Consider the following 18,838-nt stretch of genomic DNA (forward strand, 5'->3'; position numbering starts at 1 on the left):
CAACACCCAAAAGGAGAGAGAGAACACAGGGGATTGCCCTGCCACAGAGACAGGGGGGATGGGGAGATGGGGGTCGGATGGATATTATCCATGGTGGTGGAAAATGGGCACTGGTGGAGGGATGGGTATCTGATCATTGTATAATTGAAACCAAAGCACAAAAAATTGTAAATTTACAACTGTAAAAAAAAAAATAAAATAAAATAAAGGGAAAAAAAATCATAGTGTCACAAGGTGACATAAGAAGGGACTAGGGGATGGGGGCTGGAGTGATAGCACAGCAGGTAGGGCTTTTTGCGTTGCACACGGCCGACCCGGGTTCAATTCCCAGCCCCCCATATGGTCCCCCAAGCATGGCCAGGAGTAATTCCTAAGTGCATGAACCAGGAGTAAACTCTGTGCAATGCTGGGTGTGACCCAAAAAGAAAAAAAAAAAAAGAAAAACAAAGACTAGAGGAAAAAGGGAAGAAAATTCTATGAATAATGATTTTTTAAAAAATAGGAGATGGTGATGTGGGGAGAATTAAGCAAAAGGTTTAGAAGAAAAGTTAACAAATTCCATTGCCTCTCACATCCTAATAAATAAAAGGACTTGTCAATTTTGAAGTCACTGATGTTCCATGCTGATAAACCCACCACACATTCAACCTAAACAAAATTTTCTTTAAGGAGGGAAAAAGCCTTTTTCTGCGCTGTCAACCATGGGACTGTACCTCACCAAAAAAGTTTTGCACAAGTAAATCTTTAGTGCAAAGATTCTTATTATGCCTTACCTATTTCGCATGAAAAGACCTTGACTATTGTCAAGTTTAAAATTATTGCCTGAGACCTCATGGGAAGGGGGGCTTTGTGGGCCATCCCCCACGCCCCACCGAGGTCGCCAGCTGCCCCCCACGAGCGGCTCTCCGGCACGGCCACGGCCCCGGAGGCACAAGGACTTAGCACAGAGAACCAGCCGCTTGGAGCAGAAAAGCAAATGGACTTGTGTTGAACCGTGCCACCAAGCCTGCCCGGAGGGGAAAGGGCGTTGACCGGCCCGCCCGCTCCTCTCTGGAAAGAAAGATGGCGGCCGCACGGGAGCCTTGTGGACAGCAGGTTTGAGCCGGGGTTGGCGGGAGTGGCAGGGACCTCATGGGAAGGGGGGCTTTGTGGGCCGTCCCCCACGCCCCACCGAGGTCGCCAGCTGCCCCCCACGAGCGGCTCCCCGGCACGGCCACGACTCCAGGGCACAGAAACCAATCTCTTAACTAGCTAACTTTTAATAGAAATTCTTCCAGGGTCAATAAGTAAAATAGCAGAAATTCAAAACCGCGCGGCCGCTATAGCAGCCGCGCGACATCATTTTATTCTTAAACCAAGTTGTAGAAAGCAAATCATTTCACAACGCTGTTTCAGCATGTCTGATTGTGGGGGGTGGGTCGTAAACTCTAAACAATAATTGTGCATCTTCTATCGAAATAATCTATCTAGTCAAAGTAGATAGAGTATTAACTAGAACTCATCTGCCTCACAAGAATTGGGAGGGGTGGGAGGTGGGGGTCTATTGGGGTTCGGGGTTAAAAATGAGTATTGGTAAAGGGAAATGTGTTTGGTATCTACATGACTGAGACCTAAACCCGAAAGCTCTGTAACTTTTCCCACAGTGATTCAATAAATAAATAAATTATAAAAAAATAAATAAATAAATAAATAAAATAAAATTATTGCCTGATTAGGGAGACAACTCAAAGGGCAGAAGCACACGCCTGGGAGCAGCAAGTTCAGTTCCTGGCATGGTTTGGTGCCCCCCAAGCACTGCCAGATGCCATCTCCAAACACAGCCAGTGTGCCCCCCAAAACAAAGCAGTTAGCTGATTATGACAGATTATCCAAGAAAATGGCCTAACAATGCCAGAGGGGTTATTGATTTATGAGAACTAATGACATTACTCTGAACGAGCTGAAAATGTCACTGAGTATATCACTCTCTATGGAATATAATGATTATTTCTTTAATATAAACCAGTAATTTTCAGACAGTATCACCGTCCTGGGGCTACAGGAAGTAAGAAATTTACTTACACCTTAATGCTAAAATATTGTCATAGTTTTAACAACTTGGAGCTGGAGCAATAGCACAGCGGATAAGGCGTTTGCCTTGAACCCAGCTGATCTGGGTTCGACTTCGACTCCTCCATCCCTTTCTGAGAGCCCGGCAAGCTACCAAGAGTATCCCGCCCGCACAGCAGAGCCTGGCAAGTGTGGCATATCCGATATGCCAAAAACAGTAACAACAAGTCTCACAATGGAGATGTTACTGGTGCCCACTCGAGCAAATCGATGAACAATGGGATGACAGTGCCACAGTGCTACAGTTTTAAAAACAACATACCATTATATCCGGGGACTGGAACCGTGCGGCCGCATTTGCGGCCGCGCAACATCTTATCAGGACATCTTTTTATGACATCTTATTATCTCATTCCTACTTTGGACAAACTTGCAGGCTATCGAATGTAGCCTGCCCACAGGGCAGAGTCTGGCAAACTCCCCGTGGCGTACCAAATATGCCAAATACCAGTAACAATGATGGGTCTCATTCTCCTAAAGAGCCTTGAATATAATCTCAGGGCTAGGATGAAAGAGACGTTACTGGGGCCTGCTCGAGGCAATCGACCATTATATAGAGCAGAAATAGACTTTTTTTAGACACAGCAGCATCAAAACCCAACTTCTTATTAGTACCTGGAAAGGAAATCCTAGGGAAAAGAGGGTAATTTCTTTTAGAAATACTGCACCTCAAAAAGACTGCATCTCAGAGGGATATTTAGAAACACTTACTACTCATAGGAGGAAAAGCTGTGAGGAAAGAAAAAAAAACAGCAATCAATGTGCGAAAGCTCTATTCAGAAGAAGAATAATCTAAGTGAAGAAAAGTTGTAGAAGTACATTATCTCACTTTTATTTCCTTATAGCCATTCATATAAATTTTCTTCCACATCACGGTCACGGTCACGGTCGTCCCATTGTTCATCGATTTGCTCGAGCGGGCCCAGTAACACTGTAAGACTTGCTACTGTGTTTGGCATACCAATTATGTCACGGGTAGCTTGGCAGGCTTTGCCATGCAGGCAAGATACTCTCGGTAGCTTGCTGGGCTCTCCGAGAGGGGCGGAGGAATCGAACTCGGGTCGGCTATGTTGGCTGCGTGCAAGGCGAACGTCCAGTGGCCTATAGTAAGTATAATTTAAATCTAAAATATCTTTTAGCAGGTATAAAATAATTGTATGTGTTTCAGGTCTGAAGAGATAGTACAGCAGATATGGCGTTAGTCTTGCACACATGCAACCTAGGTTCAAACCTGCCACCTCCTATGGTCCCTCAACCCCCACCAGGAGTGATCCCTGAGCAACAAACACTGGGCACTACCAGAGGTGGTCCCAACCTCCCCCCAAAATAATAATAATTCTATGTGATTAAAATTTTTTTTCTCAGTATATTTTTCACTATTAGTTATCACCACCTCTTTTTTTCCTGCCCTCCCATGGCAAAATTATTTCCAAAGTGATATCTATCTATACTTGCTCTCTGGTTCCTCCTGCTTCTGTTTTCCAACTAGGTGTTTGTGCATCACATGCCAAACATATTTGTCAAATTCATCAAGAAAGTTTGTTTCTTGCAATAATATTCTATCTTCAACCCTTGTTTTCCTTGGAAAGTCTCACTGGACATGTCGAAGTGGTCTCTTGTCCTAGAAGCACTTATTTTCCAGGAAGCACACTCTGGGAGTTTCCTGCCGACTTTATGCCCACTTCCTCTCAAGTCTATTACAGGCTCTCCTCACCTCTCTGGCCTGGACACATCGGCAGGCACCATGATTCACAACTATGCCACTTCCTCTTCCCTCTCCACTTCTCCTAGGTGATGGCAACCACTCATATTCTGAATCACATCCACACCTCCAACTTCTCTAAGTCTGCCCACCTAGATGTCCTGAGCATTTCAAACATGACTTGCACTGCGTGCTCCTCCTCCTTCACACGTATCAGTCTTCTCCTTCTCAGGAAATGACAACTCCATCATTACAAGTCTTCAGGCCAAATATCCTGGAGTATTCTTGGCTCCTTCCCTCTTCTCCTAATTTATCTGATTGCATTAAACACACACACACACACACACACACACACAACTATGCTGGCTCTAGCTTTAACATTCTTCTAGGTCAGTGTAAGGGGATATCGGAATGATTCAGGGGAGCAGTAGTGGCCCCTGTTGCCACAGGGGACAGAGACGGATGGAAGCTGTTTGTTCCCTTAAAGAAGGTCAATCTCCAGGGACACTGAGTGGCTTTTTTCCCGGAATGGTGGCAGAGGACCACATAAGTTCGGGGACCTCTACCAGAGATGATCTATTTCTCCCCATTTGCCCTGCTTCTGCTCTGCCTGGATGCATTTAGCTTCCTTCCTGCTCTACTCTCTGGTCTCACCTAAGAGCTGGAGACCCTGTTGGAAAAAGTCAAGCAGGTAACACAACTTCCCATCTCACTTGGAGAGAACTAATTGCCCCTCTGCCTGAAAATCTGGCGTCTGCGTTCTCCCTGACCTCATCCTCGCCACTCTTGCCCATGCTCACTTCTCACCACCAAACCACCCTTCATGCCATTCCTCAGGCAGACGCTCACCATTTCACCACATCAGGACTTTCATCCTGATAATCCTTCCTCCTGCCAGGAATATCTTTTAAATATCCACATTTCCTCACTCCCTCCTGCTAAGCTGTCACCTCCTCTGAAAAGCCTTTCTTTGCCTCCTGTAAAATAAAATGACATTATCACATTTTACTCTAGTCCCTTACCAGGTTCAAATGCCTTTATTTTGGCACATTATGCAGCCATTTATTTCATTATTGCCTATCTCACCCCAACTGAAATATAAATACTTCCAGGCCATGAACTCTGGTGGAGATTGTTTACTGATCCACCAGGCCTGTGTCTTAAACAGGATTTGGAACAAAGAAGAGAATTTTATCAAAGAAACACTTAAAGCCTGAATAACTCACTTTAAGTGGATTGAAGCTTATCTATACCATATAGAGTGGCCAATGAACTCACTGAATGTTTTACTTCTAAGACACAGGTTAAGAAAAAAAACAAAACAGTATAAAACTAATACCCAAGTTCAGGGAAAATGAACCAGGAGAACTGGTCAATTGCTGGAAATTACCACAAGGGTGTGTAGGGTGGAATATTTTCAAAGATAGAGGAGGGTTCATTATGACATAGTTGGAAATGATCACTCTGTACAAGAACTGAGTGTTGAAAGTAGGTAAAGGGATATACATAAAAACTTTCAGCATCTGTATTGCCACCATAATATCTAAAATGAGAGAGAGAGAGAGAGAGAGAGAGAGAGAGAGAGAGAGGGAGGGAGGAGAGGTGCCTGCCATAGAGCAAATGGCGGAGGGGAGGGTGGGGAAATTGGGGGCATTGGTATTGGGCTGGAGCGATAGCACAGCGGTAGGGCGTTTGCCTTACAAGCAGCCAATTACGGTTGACCCAAGTTCGATTCCTCCGCCCCTCTCGGAGAGCCCAGCAAGCTACCGAGAGTATCTCGCCCGCACGACAGAGCCTGGCAAGCTACCCATAATGTATTCGATATGACAAACACAGTAACAACAAGTCTCATGATGGAGACGTTACTGGGCCCACTCGAGCAAATCGATGAACAATGGGAGGACCGTGACCAGTATTGGGAAATTAAACTGGTGGAGGGATGGGTTTTAGACCCTTGTATGACTGAAACCCAAACATGAACAGCTTTGTAATTCTCTATCTCACGGTGATTCGGTAAGGTAAAAAAAAAAATTCTAAAGACACAGTAAAGAAAAATTTTCAAATCACAAAGATATCGTCATTGGTGACATTTCTATGGTGGGGTATAGGCACTCCTATGACCTTCTAGATCACTAAAACTGACATCAAGCCCAAAATGCCCTGATAAAATTCTAAGAAGTAGTCTACTCATAATCATTTATGTGCCTTGTATTCCAGCTAGAATGCTGTTTTAGATAAAAAGTGAAATTTTCTAATAGTTACAAAGAATAAATATATTTCTAAAATACATAACACAGATTTCTTGGAATTTTCACAAACTAGAATTTTAATTAGCTGCAATCTGTATAATAGGGATGGGAAACCTTTTTTTTTCTGCCAAGGTCCATCTGAATATTAATAGCATCATTCATGGGCTATATACTATAGGCAGATGGGCCAAGGGTGACTGACAAAAACCATATGTATCTGTGCTTGTCATGTGGAACAGACCGCATGACTCTGATGGGCATTACACAGACTGGACATTCCCCACCCCTGCTTTGTAATAAAGGAAATGTGTTAACTAAATACGATTGCTGATTACCACTTAAAATGATTAGAAACAAAATCAAAATCTGGAGCGATAGCACAGCGGGTAGGGCGTTTGCCTTGCACGCAGCCAACATGGCCGACCCAAGTTCGATTCCTCTGCCCCTCTCGGAGAGCCCGACAAGCTATCGAGAGTATTCGATATGCCAGATACAGTAACAACAAAGTCTCCAATGGAGACGTTACTGGGCCCGCTCGAGCAAATCAATGATCAACGGGAGGGCCTTTACTTTAATTTACTTACTTTTTTAACTAATGAATTCTGGAGAACCAGTACAACATTTTTAAGAGCTCATTCCACAGTCAAGAAGAAGAATAGAATACTAAAGACAAAATAATTTTTAAAAACCATTAAGGCTCTTAAAACAAAAATTGCATAATTGCTATTTGCAAAGTTAATGCTTTTTAAATGTCAACAAGGCAGAGGGGTAGTCAAACAAATAGGAGAAATCTCACTTATTAGAGACAAGTATTAAGACACACCTCATTTTTAAACTTCTTTCAGGAGAATTGAAAACAGACACCAGGACTAGAGAGACAGTAGAGGCGGTAAGGAGCTTGCTGTTAACGCAACTTACCCAGTTTGATGCCCAGTGTAGCATATGGTCCCTGACAACCACTATGAGTGACCCCTGAGCATAGAACCAGAAGTAGCCCTGAGCACCACCACAGCCAGAAAAAACAAAAACAAAACAAGCAGCAACATAACATCAATGGACTGCAATGACTTTTGTTAACACCTGTTCTTAACAATCTTAAATGCCGTTAAAAATTTTTAAAAAATGTTGAAGACTTGTAGGTAACTTTTTTTTATTTAAAAGAGCCTTTATTCTAAAAGAATGATCGATTTCAAAGTAATACCAGGTAGACAGAATGACTCCTCGATATCTAAAAGCCATACACAGCAGTAAGGAGAGCTCTGAACTCAGAAGAGTAAATTTCCCTGCAACAGAACAAGGCTTCATAGGTATACCTAGTTATTCACCTATGATGAGAACATGGCTGATGGGACAGTCTTCAAACAAGAAGCAGTTTTAGAACTTTTACCAAGATGCGCCTGAGTGACAGCATGAGACATTGTCCACAAACAGCCAACCCAGGTTATATCCTTGTCACCACATGTGGTCCCCAGAGCCCCATCAAGAATGATTCCAGAGCACAGAGCCAGGAGTAAACCCTGAGCACTGCTGGTGTGGCCCAAAAACCAAAAACAAAAAAAAAAAAATACGTAGAATTTTTATCTAGAAAGAAATGAGAAATGGCAGATATAAAATAAAGACCTTGCAACTGTTTCAGATTTTGATAACAAATTACTCATACAACAATAGCAGAAAATTAGTTTTAACTGATTTTGCCAATGGTAACATTAAGAGTGGAATATGTGCTGGGCACTGTTGTCAAATATGTTAACTTGCTTAATGAAGTCATTTAATAATTTCCATTTGAGGATCTAATGACAAGCTGTATAATATAAACTTACCTACCTATTAATTATTCAGAAACCCCTCTCTCTCTTCCTCTCCCCACCCTTTCTTTCTCTCTGCCAATAAGCAAGCAAAAACAGACATCGCCATATTCAGGTGCCAGTCGTCTTCCATGGTTCACTCACGCACAGAACAATAGAGGGGACGGTACTGAATCTGAAACCAGAAAGTTCAGGGCTGGGCAGATGCAAAAACCCAATGAACAGCCTGAGAAAGGTCATTCAGCTGTCCCAGTTACCTCATTATAACCTAGTGACTTATCTGATAGCTCAGGATAGTAAATCCTATAGGACAAAATCCTGATGTACATTATTGTACAGCCACCCCCTCACCCCCAGAAGGGAAGAGTTTATAAATCAGTGCATGTGCTCCCTCATAATGATAAGCTTCAATCATTGAGAAGTTTAAATGACATCTCATTGATTTCCAGGAAGAAGTGAAATTTCAAAAACTCATCTTAGGGGCAGAAGCAATAGCACAGTGGAGAGGACGTTTGCCTTGCACACAGCCAACCTGGGTTCGATCCCCGGCACCCCATATGGTCCCCTGAGCACTGCCAGGAGTCATTCCTGGGTGCAGAATCAGGAGTACCTCTGAGCATTGCCGGGTGTGACCCAAAAGGCCAAAACAAGACAACAACAAAAAATAACTCATCTTAAACAGCTGGATCCACTGTTAACATTCAAATAAAAGTTAGGTTTAAAATAAAAATCTGCAGATCTCTGGACAAACCGATTATTGAAGATCTTCGAATGAGAAACTGAAATTTCAGGAAATGCAGAACTCCCTGAGAGTGGGCCAAGTCATCGTGACCCTGGACCTCCTGAGGCCACAGGCAAGGTAGAAAACAGGGGCCTGGAAGCTGGGACCCCATTAAAGCGCCCTCTAGAAAACAGAAGCACTCAACTTTATAGAGATGCAGAGTGGGACAATTCTGAAGGGGTTCTGAGGGTCAGCAACCAGTACCCAGGTATTATGGGAAGAGTGTGAACGTTTATCTCAATTTTAAGTACGTGGAACTTTCGCCATCTGCAAGCCGGTTCTCCTTTGGAAACTGCCCTCCACCAAATTCAAGACAGACAGGGAATAAATGCAAACTGGGGGGGGGGGGCGTGGGGGGGATAAAGGGCGACCCTGATAAAACTCTGACATCAGACAGGAGAGCCAAGCGTGAGATTTAACTTTGAATATGCGCTTGCTGGATAAAGTCAGTTCCTCTGTTAAAACAAAACCAAACCCACTCTGGGAGCCAAGTGGTTGGGGGTCTGGGGCTTTTATTGACATTTAAGACCCAGAGTGCTACAGTGGCTGGCGGGGAATTCTTTCTCTCTGGAGCTGAAAGTGGCTTTTCACATTGTGAAAGAGAAAAGAGATGGACCGAATGGAGTTTTAACACCTCTCCACTGAAAAACTTTCGGGCAGGGGCCCAGTCACTCACTGCTCTTCCACTCAAGGGTGGCTTCTGAGTCAACTCCGATTGCACAAGGCTCCCCAGAGTCGCCCCCTCCAAAGAGGCACGCCTGCAACAGCAGCACCTGAGCTCAGTTCAGAATGAAAGAAAGGGGAATCGCCAGCAAACTTCGTATTCCCTGTCACTGCCAGGCTGGCCTTGTTCCTTCTCCCAGGGTAGTAAGAAAGCTGTAAACACAAGCCCTGAGCTTGCCAACTGGCCGCAAACTCTCCGGGCGCCTGGGAGGGGGGCCGCCGCCGTGCGCTGCTTCCTTTTTCTCCTTTCCTCCAAGTGTCAGCGCTTCCCGCACAGATAACGGTCCCCGCAAAGCCCTCCACTCCCTAGCGTCCTCGTTCGGGGCACGGTTCCTCTTTCCATGAAACCAGAGGGTGCGCCCGACTCAGCAGAACAGGCTGGAGGCACGCTCACCCCACCATCTCCTCTCCTTCCTCTCCGACGCTGACTCTAAGAGAGCGAGCCCACGTTCCTTTTGTTGTCCGGCACGAAAGTGGGTGAAGGGCATCCCCCCGCCCCCGCCCCAAGACATCCTGGCAGCATCTGAGCTCAGGGTTGTAGCTTGGGGGGGGGGGGGGGTGGAGGAGGGAGAGGATAACAAAACGAAAACGTTCCGAGTCAAGGTAGAAAAGAGCAAGGGGTCCCCTAAACGCAGAAGGCTGTGCGCCCGGGCGGCGGAGCGCACCTAGATGTTTGCATTCACACAAAGAAATTAGCCGGGGTGATTAATGGGAGACGCGGGCTGGAGGCGGGGGCGCCCGCGCCGGCTCCTTACCTGGGACATCTGCGGCCTCAGGTTGATCTCCTTGAGGTTGATGGAGTGCGCCCGGAGGTTGTTGAGCAGCTGGCAGAGCAGGACCCCATCGCGGAGGGTCTGCGCCAGGTCGAACACCTGCGCCGAGTCCCAGGTCACCCGGTGGTTGGCGGGCAGCACCTTGCAGTGGATGAGCCACTGCGCGCACTGCCGCCACGGCTCCATGCCCGACGGCGCTGCGACTCGGCCCGGCCCGGGCAGGCGGCGACGCTGCGGCCGCCGCCGCGGTTCCTCCGCGCCCCGCCGACGCCGGCCGCGGCCCCGTCCCGGCTCGCGCGCGAGGGGGCGGGCGCCGCGCGGCGGGGCGGCCCGCGAGGCTGGCGAGGGGCTGGGGCTGCGGCTGGGGCTGCGGTCCCGGGTCCCGGCCCGGCCGCCGCCGCAGCTGGTCCCGCGCGCCCGCGCGCTCCGAGAGCCCCGGGCCGGCTTGTGACTCGCGAGCCGGGCGCCCGGCCACTGAGCATGCCCAGCTCGGCGGCCCGGCTGGCTGCCGTCGGCGAGTCCCCCAGGGGCGCGGGTGGGCGAGCGAGCGAGCGAGCGAGCGCGCGCCGCCGCCCAGGCTGGGGGTCGCGGAGGTGCGGGCGCAGCGCGGGGGTCCGCCCGCGGGGCTCCCGGCGCCCCCCGCCCGCCCGGGGACTCTGCGGAGGCGCCTCCCGGGGCTGCGGGGAAGCGGGGACTGAGCGCGGCCACCCGGCGACGTTCCTCCCAGGACGCCCGACACGGCGAGCTTCGGTCGCGCGAGGGTCTCCAGGGGCGCGACGGGCTAATTGGGGCGACCTGGGCTCGCCTGAGAATTGCAGGGAAATTAACAAGGCACGGAGCGCCTGGAGAGCCCCGCGCCGAAAGTTTTCCCGTTCTTCCCCCCAGCCCTTCTTCCTTGCTGTAGCATCCCCCACCCCCACCCCATCCCCCCGTCTTCTCCCGGCACAAGGTTGCAAAGCCTCTTTCTCCCACTCGGTAATTAGGGGGTGTGGGCAACTATTTAAAAAAAAAAAAACACAAAGTGTACGTGTGGCAGCCCCGGCTGCCACGCGCCCCTGTGCCCCATCCCCAGTGCGTTGGGGCGCGAGGTGCCAATTTTTCACTTAGGGACGCTTTTCCTGTGGACTCTCCGGCCAGGAACTGTTCCCCGGCGCAGTCCCGGCTCTTTTGCTGACCGCACAAAACCTGCATCGGAGAAATAGGGCTGAACCGCCCCCGGAGCCTCGGAGCTCGACTGCGCATGCGGCAGAGACTCCCGGGCCCCAGTTTGAAAGCCACTAACCAGCCCAGGCGGTGGAAGGTTCGGCGCCAGGACCTCACGTGCAAGGGGAACCCACCACCCCAGCCTGCTTGTGCTGCCCGAAGCGATGAGGTCATGCGTGTGTCTTAAATCTTTGGGAGTCCCACCCCCACCCCCACCCCAGCTCTGCCCACCTTTTGCTCCCAGAAACCGTTGTCCCTCGGGACCAAAACTGCTTTAAATGATGCGTAGCAAAATATTACCACACCGAACTGTTTCACGCTCAAACTGGTCCTGAATGTTCCTTTCGAGGTGTATTGACAATCTGAAACGTCATGCAATGATTTTTTTTTTAAAAAGTAACTTAATTTTTTTTTAATTTGAAATAGAACATTTGAGTCAGGGAGGGGGAGAAATCCAGTTGATGGGATTTTAGAATTTGTTTTTAATCATGTTTCTGCAGCTGTAAACTTTTCTATTGTGACTCCTATTAATTTTTTAAGCAGGTGAAATGGTTGTGGTTTTTTTTTTTCCTCTAATTTTGTGTTCTGCTAAGAACAGGGCCTGTGTCTTTTTCCATTAGGACAGTGACAAGCATAGTGCACTGTGTATACTCAGCTTTAAACAATAAATCAGCTTGAGGATTTCCTTTCCTCACATGCATCCTTCCCCAGCAATTTCCTCTTGAGTTCAAGCCAGATTGCATCAGTGGCACGGGTTCCAAAACTGTAACTTTGGTAAGTAAATCACACTAAATGTTACATACCCTGGTCAGTACAAAATCCCAAATCTGACATGATGATGGGAATCACCACATAATACAAAATTCTGTATAACCCAGAAATTATACTGGAAAAGAAATCCCATGGAAAAGAATAGTTAACTAAAGATATGAATTCTGTTTAAGGTGACAAGTCATCCCTGGGTGTTGCCTGGTATTTCCAAATCCCAGATAATTCAAAGTGTAGCAGGAGGCAGACCCAAGTTTAGAGTCTGAGCACTGTTGCTAGCACTTTCTAGCAAGTGTAGCACTGTAGCACTGTCCTCTCGTTCATCGAGTTGCTGGAGCGGGCACCAGTAATGTCTCCGTTGTGAGACTTGTTACTGTTTTTGGCATATCGAATACGCCACGGTGAGCTTGCCACACTCTGCCATGTGAGCTGGATACTCTCCGTAGCTTGCCAGGCTCTCAGAGAGGGACAGAGGAGTCATCCCAGGTCGGCCACCTGCAAGGCAAACACCTTACCCTCTGTGCTATGGCTCCAGCCTTTCTAGCAACATAACCCTTTATTCTGTTAACCTTCAGTTTCTACATGTGTAAAAATGTAAGTTTACTTCATAGTGAGTCAGAATTAATGACCCAGTGCAGAGCTGTTGTAAAAGCAGTCTGTGGACTAGCAATATCACCCAGGAGCTTGTTTTTTTTAATTAATAAACAGGGTTGGAGCAATAGTACAGCGGGTAGTTTGTCTTGCACATAGCTGACCTGGATTCAATTCCCATATGGTTCCCATGCACCACTAGGAGTGGTTCCTGTTGCAGACTCAGGAGTAACCCCTGAGCACCACTGGGTGTGGCTAAAAAAATAATTAATTAATAAATGTACTCTTGACTCCCAGGCCCTACCCAAATGAATGGGCTGGAGCAATAGCACAGAGGGTAGGGCGTTTGCCTTGCAAGTGGCCAACATGGCCGACCTGAGTTTGATTCCTCCACCCCTCTTGGAGAGCCCAGCAAGCTACCGAGAGTATCTCGCCCGCACAGCAAAGCCTGGCAAGCTACCCGTGATGTATTCGATATGCCAAACTCAGTAACAACAAGTCTCACAATGGAGATGCTACAGTGCCCGCTGGAGCAAATCGATGAACAACGGGAGGACAGTGACAGTGACTCAAATGAATCAGAACCCACAGTTTAACAAAATCCTCAGGTGACTTGTATTTACATTCAAATTGAAGAGGCAATACTCATATAATGCATAAAATGCGTGGATCCTAACAATTAGCAAGAATTCACTACACATTAACCAATGGTTTTTTGTTGACAAAAAGGAGCAATGACAATGTTAGATCTGATAATTCACATAGTGATATATATGTCTATGTCTATGTCTATGTGATAAGACTTCAAAAGATCATGCTTCTCAAATACAGAGAACCAGAGTGAAGAGAAGAGCAGAAGGGAGCCATATGGAAGGTCTATAAAAGAAAATTAGTGGAAGAGCAAGGTTCTTCAAGTATTCCAGGAGCTAAGAATGTGGTTCTTCAAGTATTCCAGGAGCTAAGCTAAAGTGACAGGAACTGGGGCTGGAGCGAGAGAACAATGGGTAGGGCCTTTGCCTTGCACGAGACTGACCCGGGGTTCAATTCCCAGCATCCCACATGGTCCCCTGAGCACAGCCAGGAGTAATTACTGAGTTCAAAGCCAGGAGTAACCCCTGTGCATTGCCGGGTGTGACCTAAAAAACAAAACAAAACAAAAGTAGAAAATAAAGTGACAGAAACTGGAACCAGGCAAAAAATGTCAGTGAGTATTTCAGAGTCACAGTCACAGTACTTTTTTCTTATAATCTTATAAGTGGTGACCACAACCAGTTGGGAAATAAGGACTCAGTTTTATGAGTATCCATCCCTTGCTAGTTCAGGGCCTCTATTCCAATGAATACTTTCTTGTACTGATGAGGTAAGATTCAGAGGCTTCCTTCCATGCTCCATAGTCCCACTGGAGGACCACATTATCACCTGAGGCACATCCACACTCTACCATTTATTAATTGGTAAACAATGTGCCAAGAATTCAATTGTGCAACCAGAGTGATAGCACAGTTGGTAAGGCACTTGTCTTTTTCATGGCCAGCCTGCATTAGATTCCCCAGCCCCCAGGCAGGAGTGATCCCTGAGCACAGAGCCAGGAATAAGCCCTGAGCTCTGCCAGTTGTACCTCCCCCCGCCCCCCAGCTCCAAAAAGAAAAGAAGAAGAAAAAAAATTCTATTGAACAATTCACATAGAATATCTGAAAGTAGAGGGATTCCCTCCGTTCCCTCCCATAAATGAAGAAACAGAATCAAAGGCCTTAAGGGCCTTGCTACTAGTTGAGAAGGCCAGTCAGAGTGAGGTGAGTTTGTGATTCTGCATCTAAGCTGCTTCTAGTCACAGCTGCTCCCATCACAATAATTAACTTCACCAGCTTAATTGCTAGGTTGTCCTTTTTTTCTGCTAGAATGAAACACCTTGAAGGCAGGTGTGACAATGTTTATCTTTTCATTCCCAGAACCAGCCTTATTTCCTACTGCACAATAAAAGTCAGCGTGAGTGACTGTGTGAATGAATGATTGAGCAAACTAGCTATGTTGCCCCTGTTTACTCTCTCATCCCTCTCTTCCTGGAAATGAAGGGCAAGACCAGGTAGCTGTCATCAGTATTACCTCCATAGGCATAAGGGCCACATGAAGTGCCTTTCTTTCGTCTTCCTGCCTCTTGGTGTGTCTCTTATCTGCCCTTTGGGTCTCTCCTAACACGAACACTCCACCTTCTGTTTCCCACGTGCCTTGAGATTTTTTCTTTTCTCAACCCTATACAGATTTTTTAAAATGGAAAATATGACAGATGTTATCCTGAACTGCAGAAAACATTAAAAATGATGGGTGTCACATGCTAGGTCTCATACCATATACTAAATTATACCTATAATAAGAAAAGTACACATTGGTGAATTCACTAGATACACAGCCATTGTGCTAAAAACAAAGAAAGTAAAAGAGTGTTTCATAAATTACTTGCTAAATCTGTTGTTGTTGTTTTTGTTTTGAGTCACACCCCTCTGTGCTCAAGGTTTACTCTAGCTCTGTGCTCAGGTGTCATTACTGACAGAACTCAGGGAACCCGGAGGAGTGCCAGGGATTGAACCTGGTCATATACAAGGCAAACACTATATTATTTCTCCAGAGTCTTCTGTTGAACTCTTACCAAATTTTTCTTTAATTCCTAAAATTCTTTACAAAATCACTTGATCTTTCTATTACCATAAAATTCATGAACCCAAATTTATTTCTTATTTTATATCTTTTTTATTTATTATTTTATGACACAAGTAAGCCACTAATTGCATATAGTATATGAAAGCTAAAGTATTTATGAAGGAATTAAATATGTAAAACTATAAAAATTGTAGACTGTAAACTGAAACCCAGGTTCTGTGTTGTTAGCTTTATTCAACAACAATAATGTAGTTTGAGTTCACAAAAACATTGGATATGCAGGCTCTACATTTCTGGAAATTTGATAAGTCTTTAAAATAATTACCATAAAATCATCATGAATATAGTATAGGATAACATGGAAACTCCCTAACAATCATTCTTTTAATAGCACTCAGTCAACTTATAGGTGTTTAGCTATAATTGAACAGAATCTTGTTAGGATCACAAAATTTTCTTTTCTGACAAGCTTAGGTTGTGGTAATTGTAATAATAACAATGACAGTAATACCTTTATCCACCATGTCATTTAGCACCATTTATAAAAATTTTGAGATAAATTATGACACAAAGAGCTTATCCTCCCAAAGTATCTTTTTTAAAAAAGCTAAGATAATGACTCTAAGTTTTCATGATACAAAGAAAGGATTAGTAAAACAGTATTTGAGGTTCATTTTTTTTAAGAATACTAGTTATTTAGATTTTGTATACACACACACAGAGGCTGCAATGCTTTGTTCAGCTGGATCTTCTCAAAATATTTTTCATCACACTAAATATGCTATAGCCCTCAAGCTCTGGTTAGTCCATTGTCCACTGCTTAATATTAGAGTGATGGAAGTACATATTTTTCAAAGATGAATTTACAGGAAAAATCTTAATGGTTGAATGGCTAAAAGGCTAGGAAGTTGAACTTACAGGGAAAAAGCTAAATGGTTCTGTGCATACCTGTCATCAAGTAAAGGCTTTCATCTAATTTGTGGAATATTTAAATTTCATTTGCTTGTTGGTATAAACACACTGTCAGAAAGAGCCCTTTATATGAAAATGGAAAATACTAAAATTACGAAAGATTTTTATTGCCTATTTCTACAAACTCCTATGCGAATCACAATTACTGTGCTAAGTTCTTTGTAGAATAAATGCCTCTTTTAAGTACCTAAAACCACAACTACCAGCTCGTTCCATGAAACCCCCATTCCCTCCCTTGAGCTGTTTGAAACAGTGACTACCTAATTCATGCCATATCTCCAGTACCCAGGATCTAACAAGGGTGAATGGATACATAGATGGGTGGGATGATAAATGAATGAAGAGGATGAGGATGTAAACCATATGGTGATAGTGTTGATTTCAAACAAATAAGCAGCCAGTTATTTTACCAGAAACAAAGGGTTTATTCAGAAACAACAACAAAAAACAACTTGGAAAGTTGGTCTCATGGTAAAACATGCACACACTTCCCCATGTCAAAGAACAAGCCATTCCTTTATAACATTGGAACGAGCTGCCGTGAAAGGAAGAATCAACTGGAGAAAACTGGGAGTTTGAAGTACAGAGGCTTTTCATTTGCTGAGTTATGGTATTCGCTTGTTGGCCAAACTAATGTTGTATAAGGAAGAGCCTCTTTCTTCCTCCTCCTGGGGTAGCAAAACAGTTATCACTTCCTGTCTGGGACACAAAGTATGTTGCTTCTGGCTGGATCCTAGAGTGTTCTCTGAGTGCACGACATGTGATAACTTTCTCTTACTCCCCAAGATTATTTAAATTAGATTTCTGTGTATTAATTTCCACAAAAGTAATACTCCAAGAGGAGAGCCACCCAAAAATGTCTCGCTACCAGTTCTTCATGTCATCCAGATTTATTCCTGCTACTAACAATGTGCTTGAGGAAAAATAAAGCAATATCACAAGGCCAATTGGCAGTACCCATGTGAAGAGAGTACTAGGAACACAATCCTTTAACATGCCTACAACAATAAAACAAAGAAACAGAAACAGAGAGCACTTCCTTGCTTTATATTTAAATATTCTGAAACAACTGAAATACATGCTTGCAAAGTTAAAAAATGACCCTGAAAGGGCTAACATATTTAATTGAATTTACACTTTATACCAGAGATCAAATAATGACAACAGCTACTGTTATTGAGGGTTTTGTTGTTGTTGTTTTCAGGCCACCCCCAGTAATGCCCATGGGTAACTCCTGGCTCTGCTCAGGAACAACTCCTGGCCTGCATGGTGGATCTTATGGTATACTGGGGATAAAATCCAGATCAACCACATGCCAAGGCAAGCATCGTACCAGCTGTACTATCTCTCAGGTGCCCATTATTATTGAATTCTTATGTGAGCACTTACAGTTAGCTATTGAACCATGTGCTTTCTCTGTATTGTTTTATGCTTCTCATAACCTCTCTGATGTAGGTACAATTATTTACCTCATTTTATAGATTAGGAAACTAAAAGGCCAAACAAGTTCAACTGTCTTCTCTAAACTCAAGCAACCGGTAAGCAACAGAACCAGCCTGACAGCCTAATCATCCTGATGCAAATAGAAGTACATCCATCTGACCATAATGCCTTCCTGCCACCTTAGAGATTTAGACACAGCATCACTACCAGTACATTTCTACCAGATGGCTTCATTCATAGCCAGCTTTAAATCCTTTACTCCTGGAGGAACTTGTTAATAAAGTACTGTTTTGATATTTATGTGAATGATTCTCCCTTTTGTAACTCCACAGGAAGAGAAGAATTTGTTTGATAATGTTGTAATTCTTTTATTTGCCAAATATTTAAGAGTTTTAAAACTCTTGTAAACATTTCATTTATTCCTTTTACATACACCCTCTTTGTTTTCATTGCTATGGTGTTTCACTATGTAGCAAATTGACCTACTCTTTTGAAATACTCTAGAAAACCAGTAGGCATCACTTTTGATGATCAGATTCATTATGACAACATAGGAGTGATTTGAAAGGTTTACCAGACTTTCTGGGAACTAACATAAAAACAAAAGTGTCCAACATGGAAATGGAATGTACCTTGTTAATCTCACACACGTGCACACATAGACAGTTACACGTGTATATATTTTCACAAACTCTTTATGCTCCATTTTGCAGTATTGGCATTGGGTTACTTGTAAAATCATAAACTTGTTTGTATTGTACACATAACACAAAAGGGGAACATTCTGGCAGAGTTCAAAGAACACCATACTGGTCAGAATGACAACACGTGAACTCTTTCTGCTTCAAACAGGCTTGTTACCAGCTACGGCATTCAGTTTATTCTTACAAAAATATGCTAGATTTAGGAAATAACATACATATTCTGATAGCTGTTTTTTGCCCTGGCTGGCATGTACCAGGAACCTGAACCCAAATTCAGAACTGTTAAGAACAGAATATAGCATTAGCATGTAAGACAGAAAGCATAAATCTAAATAGGACTTCTATTATCTGGGAGAACAA

The 18,838-nt window shown here is 44.6% G+C and overlaps 1 protein-coding gene across 2 annotated transcripts in view; it reads right to left on the minus strand.

The window, feature by feature from the left end:
• Positions 1–10,378, minus strand: part of VAV3 (vav guanine nucleotide exchange factor 3) — a 397,225-nt gene extending 386,847 nt beyond the window's left edge. For both annotated transcript variants that reach the window (XM_056139015.1, XM_056139014.1), the window contains exon 1: positions 10,125–10,378. In XM_056139015.1, the coding sequence (XP_055994990.1) occupies positions 10,125–10,328 (204 nt within the window). In that variant the 5' untranslated portion in view covers positions 10,329–10,378. The remainder of the gene's footprint in view (positions 1–10,124) is intronic.
• Between the last annotated feature and the right edge of the window lie 8,460 nt (positions 10,379–18,838).

Source organism: Sorex fumeus, unplaced genomic scaffold (genome assembly GCF_029834395.1).
Source record: "Sorex fumeus unplaced genomic scaffold, SorFum_2.1 ptg000131l, whole genome shotgun sequence".
Classification (NCBI taxonomy): Eukaryota; Metazoa; Chordata; class Mammalia; order Eulipotyphla; family Soricidae; genus Sorex; species Sorex fumeus.